Source organism: Triticum aestivum, chromosome 1D (assembly GCF_018294505.1).
Source record: "Triticum aestivum cultivar Chinese Spring chromosome 1D, IWGSC CS RefSeq v2.1, whole genome shotgun sequence".
Lineage (NCBI taxonomy): Eukaryota > Viridiplantae > Streptophyta > Magnoliopsida > Poales > Poaceae > Triticum > Triticum aestivum.
Genome location: NC_057796.1, coordinates 207,188,781 through 207,198,223, shown reverse-complemented (window position 1 = coordinate 207,198,223; position 9,443 = coordinate 207,188,781). Strand labels below are relative to the sequence as shown.

General features: G+C 49.8%; 3 protein-coding genes across 3 annotated transcripts; 1 reads left to right on the top strand and 2 right to left on the bottom strand.

The window, feature by feature from the left end:
- The first annotated feature begins 520 nt into the window (after positions 1 to 520).
- On the top strand, positions 521 to 1,101 carry LOC123181014 (uncharacterized). The gene has a single exon (XM_044593222.1). The coding sequence runs from the start codon at positions 576 to 578 to the stop codon at positions 909 to 911; it is 336 nt and encodes a 111-aa protein (XP_044449157.1). The 5' UTR covers positions 521 to 575; the 3' UTR covers positions 912 to 1,101.
- A 185-nt stretch (positions 1,102 to 1,286) lies between these two features.
- On the bottom strand, positions 1,287 to 4,580 carry LOC123181013 (uncharacterized protein KIAA0754). The gene is made up of 5 exons (XM_044593221.1): positions 4,342 to 4,580; positions 4,171 to 4,213; positions 3,960 to 4,057; positions 2,289 to 2,605; positions 1,287 to 2,184 (listed from the first exon to the last, which is right to left on the bottom strand). Exons 1-5 carry the CDS (start codon positions 4,377 to 4,379, stop codon positions 1,403 to 1,405), a joined length of 1,278 nt encoding a protein of 425 aa, XP_044449156.1. The 5' UTR covers positions 4,380 to 4,580; the 3' UTR covers positions 1,287 to 1,402.
- Positions 4,581 to 6,334: 1,754 nt separating this feature from the next.
- On the bottom strand, positions 6,335 to 8,278 carry LOC123181012 (tyrosine--tRNA ligase, chloroplastic/mitochondrial). The gene has a single exon (XM_044593220.1). It carries the CDS (start codon positions 8,270 to 8,272, stop codon positions 6,629 to 6,631), a length of 1,644 nt encoding a protein of 547 aa, XP_044449155.1. The 5' UTR covers positions 8,273 to 8,278; the 3' UTR covers positions 6,335 to 6,628.
- Positions 8,279 to 9,443: the final 1,165 nt, after the last annotated feature.

Below are 9,443 nucleotides of genomic sequence, written 5' to 3'. Positions count from 1 at the left end.
CCCCCCTCCCCCCAACCTGGTAGCTGACCCTCTCAGCGAAGGTGGCGAGTCATGGCCCCGAGGGTGCACAATGGGGGAAATGGGGGCCACCTGCCCACGCTTCTCCCCTTCCTCAACGCCTAACCCGACGTCCTGAACAGAGATTTGTTTTCAGAAATTTTTGAAACATCTAAACGTGTTTTTCTGACATTGGAGCATCGGCCGAGGCCGGGAACGCCCGATACTTTCCCCCCTTCCGCTGCCCGTCCTCACAGGACGGCTGGAACCGGTCCTCTAACATCCTCAAGGGATGTTATGTAAACTACAGTAACCGTGACATTCCTTCTTCACATCCATATGGTTAAGCTTAAAATAATTATAATTAATTTACAAATTACAAATCTACTGTATACATTTAAAAAAATACACACAAACAAAATTATGGTGCAATAAAATTTTCCTTTAATTTATTTTTGTACATGCTATAATAAATCCGCACAGTAGTTGGTATAATAACCGTGACCTCCCTTTTTCGCTTTACATACGCAATTCACTGCAGCTATCCGCTTCTGCTTCCGGTCACACACCCCATCGAGATGGCGGACAGGGAGGCCCCACCTGGGTCCGGAATCGGGAGGAAGCGGAGATGCAGGGACGCCGGCGCCGCGGCAGGCCTACCCGACCCGGCCGCCGCCGCTGGCGGCGGCAACAGGCTCCTGGCCGGGTACCTCGCGCACGAATTCCTTGCGTGCGGCACGGTCCTGGGTGAAAGGCGGGCGCCCGGCGGGCCGGACACGGGCTCCGAGGCGAGTCAGGGCCGAGGGCAGGCCGCGCGGTACGAGGCCGTGGCAGCGCTGGTGCAGGTCGGCGGCGCCTGCGTTCCCGGGGTGGTGAACCCCGCGCAGCTCGCCGCGTGGGCGACGACACGGTGAGGAGGCCGCGGGGAAGGCGTACATGTATGTAAGTGTAGCTAAGTCCCTGCTGATCATCTGGAGTCTCATTAGTTAGAGCTTATGCTGACGATGTAGGTTGGATGAGCATGAGATCTGTACATCTATGTTCTCAACGATGCCATATGGTGTGGTTGGTTCTACTACTAGTGTCTGATCATGCTGGTGTTCATCTACTAGTGCATTGGTTTTTCTTCTTCTGATCCAGTGATTCGCTAGGACTAAATCTAGGAAACACTAGTACCAGTTGCCTGTAAGTTTCCTATAGGCGCTTAATTCTTAGTTGAGGAATGCTAGCATTGCTGCACTCGTAGGCCAAAATATGTTGCAGCAAACAGACAATCTGATAGGTGATCCTCTATCCATCCACAACTGAGCACAGTAATAATAACCAGATAAATGTACTTGATGAATGCAATCAGCAATTACATCTTGAGCACCCTGTTCTGCATACAAAGGACACACACTTTGTTCTACCTTTGTTGCGTGGGAACTGCGGCGCGCCGCAGCCCATGCCGCTCCATGACCCTTCTCATCGCGAGGGCAGCCGCATCACCAGCCTGCACAGTCCCTGTCGCCATGATGGCCGCAAACTCCTGCTTTAGCTCCTCCTGTGCTCGGCTCTTCGCCTCTCCGAGGGGATCTGAAGCTGCTGCCGCTGGCAGAGTCACCTTGGCCACCGTCGCTGCTGGAGCAGCTGGTTGCACGGCTGGCGGGGTGACCATCCTAGTGCCCTCGTCCACTGTCTGGAGCTCAATGCTATTTAGGGAAGGCTCTGTCTGCGTCGCTGCGGCTGGAGCAGCTGGTTCTGCAGGAGGCGGGATGATGCCACCATCACTGTCAACCATTTCATCAGCGCCAGTTTCATTGGCGGTGACTGATCTTGATTCTATCTGGTCGTTGTTCGTGGAGGGCTGTGTCTGCCCCACTCCCTTGGGAGTGGGTAGCACCACCACAGGCGGGATGATCCCGCCGTCATTGCTCACCATCTCATCCGTGGCAATTTCATTCTGAGTGCTACCTGCGGAAGGCTGCACCTCCCCTGCTTCTTTGGGAGCAGGTATGATTCCACTGTCATGATCCGCCGTCTTGTCAGCACCTGGTTCATCGGCGGTGACTGATCTCGACTGCATCTGAATGTTATTCGTGGAAGGCTGCATCTGCGACGCCGCTGCAGGAGCAGGCACGAATTGTGGAGGCTGTTGTGGAGCAGCTCCGGCTTTCATGGTTGTCTCCAGCCCCTGAAGCATCGGCACTGGAAAGCCAAAGATCATAGTTTCCATTAGACCTAGACTAGACGGTCGCCGCAAAATTCAAGCTCTTAAACCGGGAAAGGCTAGTGGGGAGAAGAGATCTTACTTATCAGCGCGCCAATCGGGCTCTTCATTGCCTCCTTGGGCTGGTCGAGGATGTAGCTCGGAACTGTGGAACCAACGAGGAACTTGACCACCTCATTGCTGAAGTGGTTGCAGTTGTTGCTGAGGAGGTTGTAGGTTTCTGGTGTGTAGCGCGGGCTGATCTCCTGCAGAAAGCCTTCAAAGTCCTCCTTGGAGACATGCGTGACCCCAAAATGCTCTACTCGGGCAGGAGTCCCGTACGGCGTCCTTCCAGGCCGGCCTTGCTGGATGCCTCCCCCGAAGTAGTACTCTTTGCCATGAACCACCACGCCTGTGTGCCTGTGATGATAGGGCCATTATGTCTATCCACATTAGGAGTCAAGTTTGCAGAATATACATATTTAGCGCGTAAAAAAGGCACTTCATCCATAATCCGCAGCAACATATTTTTTTTAGGGTGTCCGCAGCAACATTTAATTGCATAAGAAGAGCAGAAAAGCCTGGAGATGCATATTGTGAAATGTAGGACGTGCACCGGGAATTCCAATCTCCACCAGGGTCCCTTCCTACTCTATATCCGTCGACTGTTTGGAGCAGGAGTGCACTGGGATAAAAGAAAAATTGCTTTGCGGCAATATACTGGGGGTGTAAAATCTGCTCAATGGCATTTCCTTTATGTGGTTGTGTAAGAAATCTACTGGAATGAAACAGAATGGTGCCACCTAATTTTGTTGATCTATATAAATTCGGCAAATGTTACAACTGAGTTATTAGCCTGCATTGAGTAGATGCATGTATAATAGACAATCAAGACTACAGATGTGCCCAGAAATCCAGAGTTTGCAGAATTCAACTGTAATTTCTATTCGAATCTAAGGTCCTGCAGAGTCCACTTGACAATTCTCGCACGAACGAGCAGGCTGTCTAAAAATTATTCAAAGGTGACTCAAGATAAACTTTTGTTGACAAGGTGAAAACCGAAAATGCCAAATGGAGACTGAGCTCATGGAGGCCTTAATTTGAAATCATCAAAAATTCAAACATTTCAGTTTTAAAAAACTCTGAAAACAAATACACATATACCTAGAGACATAACGGACATGTGTGTAAATTTTCAGGTCGAAATACATTAAAAATAAGAGCTACACACAAAAAACCCGAATCTAAGGCTTTTTAGCATATGTGCTGTTCATCCTCAAAATCTGTGAATTTTTTGTTTGCGCAGCTCGCAATTCAAGGTATTTCATCTTGAAATTTTGCACACATATACATTAGATAGTACTCTCTCCGTCCCATAATGTAAGACGTTTTTTCACACTACACTAGTGTAAAAAAATGTCCTATATTATGGGACGGAGGGAGTACATCCTTGTATCATGTGTATTTTTTCAGAATTTTTTGAGACTGAAAAGTCTGAATTTTGAAATTTTCAAAATCAAGGCCTTCATGGAGCTCAGCCTTCATGTAGCCAACCAAGTTAAACACCACGAGTGAATTAGTGGTGGCAACTTTTATGTTACAAAATTTACATAATATAAGATGTTATTACAAGCAACATAAATAAGAAAACATTTATGTTACAAAGTTTGGTACGGCGAGACGTGCATGTATATATTAGGGAAAGAAAAGAAAATCCTATTCCCGATCATCGTCAGGAAGAAGAAAAAGATTTGCATGATTCAAGGATGCTCACCAGATGGCGTCGATAGGCTTGCCGAGCACCGTGGTGGAGAGCTGCCGCGCCATCCCCCGACTGAGATCGTAGATATGCAGCTTCACCGGGTACTCATCCTGCAGTGCACCCCCAACCATGAATCATCATCTCAGCTCCAATGCAACTATGCAAGCATCACCAGCTTAACTTCAACGGAAACCGTAGGCACAACAATTCCTTCCTTCCTTACCTCTGCCACCTTCCCCCGAGCCTGGCCTCCGAAGCATCCGCACCTGGCAACAACAGGCAGCTTCCATGACGACAGAGAACAACAACATGCCCGCTCGAAGAAAGGCCGCCGGCAGTTTCAAATTTCTACGGGGAACACAAAAAAGAGTAAGGACGTCGAAGGAAGATATACCCGGCGACAGCGAATCTGCTCCGGCGTGGCTTCGCCATGTCCGAGCTCGGTGGATGGAGTTTGCACGCACGCACGCACCAGAAGGCGAGGTCGTTGGATAAAAGCAAGCGGCAGCAGGCGTGCGGAGCTGGGGCGGCTCCGGTTGGTTCTGTGCTGGTCTAAGGACTCGATCGCCTTTGGTTTTCTTTCTTTCTTTCTTTCTTGCGCAGGGGTTTCTCCTCTCCTCCTACTCCTCCTGTCTGCGTTGCGTGGAGTGGAGAGGACTCCGGCCCAGACAAGCCAAGAGGAATGCTACCCTAATGTTTCTTTCTTTCTTTGGATTTGGATTGGGGCAAATTTGACCTATAAACGAAATCAAATCACAGAATGAACTGTCCGTGAAACAATTTCACGCGGCTGACCCGTGACGTCTAGCTCTCAGGCGCTGCACTAGTGCAACGCCTGGGAGCTAGGCGCTGCACTAGCGCAACGCCTGAGAGCTAGGCGCCACACTATAGCTCTCAGGCGCTGCACACTGACTTAGTAATTTTCTGATCACACAGGTGCGACGCTGGCCGTGCAGCGCCTATCTGTGAGGCGTTGCACAGTGTAGTGTGGCGCCTTCGTGTCGGGCGTCACACAAAAAGATCAGCCGCGTGAAATAGTTTCACGGATAGTTCATTCTGTGATTTGATTTCGTTTATAGTTTAAATTTGTCAAATTTGCCTTGGATTGGAGGCGGACAGGTCGGGTGGTTGCTTCTCGTGTTGGTGCGGGAAACAAGCAACCATCAGTGATCAGACCAACCGCCGTCTCATCTCCGTTTCCAGCAACTTGCTGCTGGTCATGGTCAGCCACACACACAATCAAAACCATATTGACGCAATCGCCTTATACTCCACCACATTGTTTCATTTGTAGTTTTTTCTGAGATAGAATTTCATTTCTAGTTTTTCTGTACCAAATCACTCGACTAAATTCTGTAGGAATCCAACCATGCACACCTTTTGCTTTTACATCCAGAAACCATGCATGTATTTCCATCGCATCTCTGCTTTCAGAATCCCGCAAAACAATGGAAAAACTCTCCAAAGGTAACGCGCGCGATACATCATTGGTTACACTGAAGACTTCTTATCTATTTGTGTTGAGTGTACCTTTAGTGCAACTTAAAAATTCAACAGGTTGAGCCCCGCTTAAGCCCATGGCAACAAGGCACCAATTATTCCAGAGCAAGAAGCAGACTATTAGGAAATTCGTATCAACAACCAGAGTGATTGATGATGACTCAGCAACCTACATGTATCACTTACATGGGCACATATCACGCGCACATTAGTTTACACATCTATACTACTCTATAGTGTACGAGTTTTAAATGTTTGGATCTCAAAACCAAAAAGCAATGTGAGCCATTGATAGAGTCAATCAGAGGGCTGAAAAATGTGGGATTCGCAGCTACAGTACGAGCTACAGTACCAGTGAACGTACCACTGATTTCTAGAACCATCACTATATACCAATGTAGGAAAAGTTTCACTTGCCTAAGGTTATCCATTCATGCATGTAATTGGTCAAGGTACACACACTGGCAGAGCGTCCGCAACGCCCGCACTAATCGTGTCAGGGAGAAGTTGGAAATTTTCAAGAAGTTGCAAAGTAAGCTGAGTGTAGTACGAGATACTAATACTAAGCATGTAAAGCTATATATACAGGACTAAACCCCTTATTTCAGGCAACATATATACAAAACAGAATGGCTACAACAATGAACTCGATAAAGATTTACATGCGAAGGTACCATGTTTGAAGGGAGCAAGCAGCATATCCATGAATTGAACTTTGCACACATATTGCACGTACAATTTACTAGTAATTATAGTACATATGTTTCTCAGTTTGCTACCTATGCTTAAATGTCGAAAGAACAGTCCTTTCAGTAATGTCACCACATAATTGTTTAGAGATACTGAATGTGCAAGAACTGCACCATCCAAAGGCGTTGACATAAAAATTGCCACTAACTATCCAAATTCAAATGTTAAGAAAATCGACTAAGAGTTAACAAAAGGCCAGGAAGCTTACAAACAAATAGCAAATGCGCGATACTAAAGCAAAATGACCAGTGCAAGGGGCAGCGCCGCTCGCAACAGCCAAGAGCAAGCAAAATATTATGATCAAATTATTGGTGTACCATTTCCAGCAAAGCAATGTGTATGTTCACCGACAGCTAATCTGAATACAGGGCTCATGCTGTTACTTTTTAATCCTCGCCGGCAAAAAATTAGACACAAACATATCAGAACAATTAAGATATCCGCACAACCATCTTGTTCTTCTTTCCGGCAGATAGCAGCAGCACCTTCCCGTCAACTATATCACCTTCCTCGACCAACTTATCCTCGCTATCGATCTTCATGTTATTCAAGTATAGACCACCCTGCTTTATAAGCCGCCTAGCCGCTGATTTGCTTGCGAGCAAACCTGTAGAGGCAGCCAGATCAACCAGGGGAGACTTCAATACTTGGTCGTATCGTAAAGAACACGACGGTACATCATCTGCTATTCCCTCAATTGTTTGTGAGTCCAACTGTGTCTGTGCCCCAGGCCGCAAGGCCTCAGTTGCCTTCAAGGCCTCCTCCAGTCCCTCCTGGCCATGGACGAAGCGTGTCACCTCTTCTGCAAGCCTCCTTTGAACCGTGTTTGGCACATAGCCGGGCTTCTTCATCGATTCTTCCAACTCATGAATCTCATCCAAGCTCAAAAATGTAAGGATTTTCATAAACCTTACAACATCAACATCCGGGACTGAGAAAAAGTACTGGTAGAACTTGTAAGGGGAGAGCATCTTTGATGAGAGCCAAATCGCCCCATCTTCCGTCTTCCCAAATTTGGTTCCATCGCTCTTCAGCAAGAGTGGGAATGTCAGACCGTGCGCTCCCTCAACCTGGAGAATTTTCCGAATCAAGTCGGTACCCGCGGTGATGTTTCCCCACTGATCACTACCCCCAATCTGCACATTGACACCCATGTTCTTGAACACGTACAAGAAGTCATAGCCCTGGAGAAGCTGATAGGTGAACTCAGTGTAGCTCATGCCATCCTCTGAATTAAGCCGCTTCTTCACACTCTCCTTGGCAATCATCGTCCCGACACGCGCGAACTTGCCCACCTCCTTGAGGAAATCAAGCAATGTGATGTCCTTCCACCAGTCATAGTTATCCAAGATAACAAAGGAACCCATACTTTCCCCCGCATTACCCGATTTCTCTGATAAATCCTGGTCAGAATTGGCCAGAGCATCTTCATGTTTGTCCAAAATTGCGCTTTTACCAGATTGGCCGTGATGAGATGGTTCGGGAGCGCGGCTGAGGATCTGAGCGATGAGCGACTTGATTGCGTCAGAGTTGGCGACCACGGCGGCGAGGTCTAGCTCAGGGCGCTCGGCGCTTTTTCCGGAGGGATCTCCGACGCGGCCGGTCGCTCCGCCGACGAGCGCGACGGCTGTGTGGCCGCAACGACGGAACCAGGAGAGCGCGACAAGGCCGAGGAGGTTGCCGAGATGCAGGCTCTCGGCCGTGGGGTCGAAGCCGCAGTAAACCTTGAGCTGCTGCTGCTCCCCAGAAACTGCCGAGGACGAACCGAGCGCCTCGGAGGTGGTAGCCTCCACGAGCCCGCGCTCCCGGAGAACGTCGACTACTCCGCGCCGTACGGTCCTGGCTGCAGCGTTTGCTGAGGCCACAGCACTGGCGGAGAGGTGGCGGCGGCGGCGAGGGTCAGGGAGGAGGAGGAGGCGATGCGGACGGAACAAGGCTCTGGAAGAGGCGACCATGGCGGCGGAAGCCATCGCTGGGAGAGGAGGCGGAGGTGAGGGTTCCGGGCCTCGAGCTGTTGATAGGGCTTGCCGGGTTAGCCAGACGCCGAATGGGGTTCCGCATGGGCAACGCCACATCGGATCACACACTCCCTATACTTTATGGGCTTTTTGTAGGCCGGCCTACTGGGCCGTCATACACTCAAGTCCATGTTCATGGATTGTCCGTCATCACAGGTCTCTTTATCACTGGTCATGTTTATCTCAAAAACAAAATCACTGGTCATGTCCATGTTCATGGTATGTGAGGCATAAGGCGATGGGCGGTACTAGGCGCGGGTGCGCTGGCCCAAAGTTCCGGCCGGGCGCACGCGATGTGTCGGGTGCGAGCCGCGTGGGCCAGATCGGGCAAAAAACTGTTCGCCCCGAGCTTTTCCTTCCTCGCGTTAGTTCCGCATCTCATGTGGCTCCTCGGATGTGCGGCGCCGCGGTCTGTCGCCCTGGTCGTAGCACCTTGCCGCCCGTTGCTCCCAGCTAGATAGTCGTCCCGCTCGTCGCCGCCGCCGTGGTTCGCAGCAACCCACCACCAACATCTCGCCTCCTGTGAAGCACTGTGGGAGTTCATGAATGGATGCAGAAAAAAAGCGCCGCTACGGTTGCAGCAAAAACTTTTGCCGTCGTCGCCGGGCGTAGCATCGTCGTCTCTGGGCGTCGTGGGTTGCAACTTATTGACAAAACAATCGTAGCATCTGATGTTGCCAGTTGCACCCTTTGTTGTCCATAGTTGTAGCATTCGTCGTCGCCGGGGTCGTTCATGGTTGTAGCATTTGTCATCCATGGTTGTAGCATCTGTTGTTGCCGGTTGCATCCTTCGTCGTTCCATGGTTGTAGCATTTGTTGCCCGCCGGCCATTGGCCATAGTTGTAACATCTGTCAAAAGGGTTGTAGCTCCTAACTGCGCTGATTGCAACCCTCGCCGTAGTTTGCAGCAAAAAAATGTTCGTCGCGGTTGTAGCAAATTTCCATCGTGGTTGTAACTCCAACGTCGGCCGGTTCCAGCAAATTTCCGCTATGGTTGTAGCTCGACGTCAGTTAGTTCTAGCGCGTGGTGACCGCGTCTCCAATCTCGGGCCGCCAGGTCGCATCTCTGGCATCGCTAGGTGCACCGCCTGGCTTGCTGGTCGGTTCTCGCTCCTCGTCGCGCGCGGCCATGGCGTCCTCTACACGGAGCATGCAAAGAGCCCAGTAACAAGGCCAAAACCGGGTTTTTTACAAGTTTTGACTCATTTTTGAATAAAAGTAGTAGGGG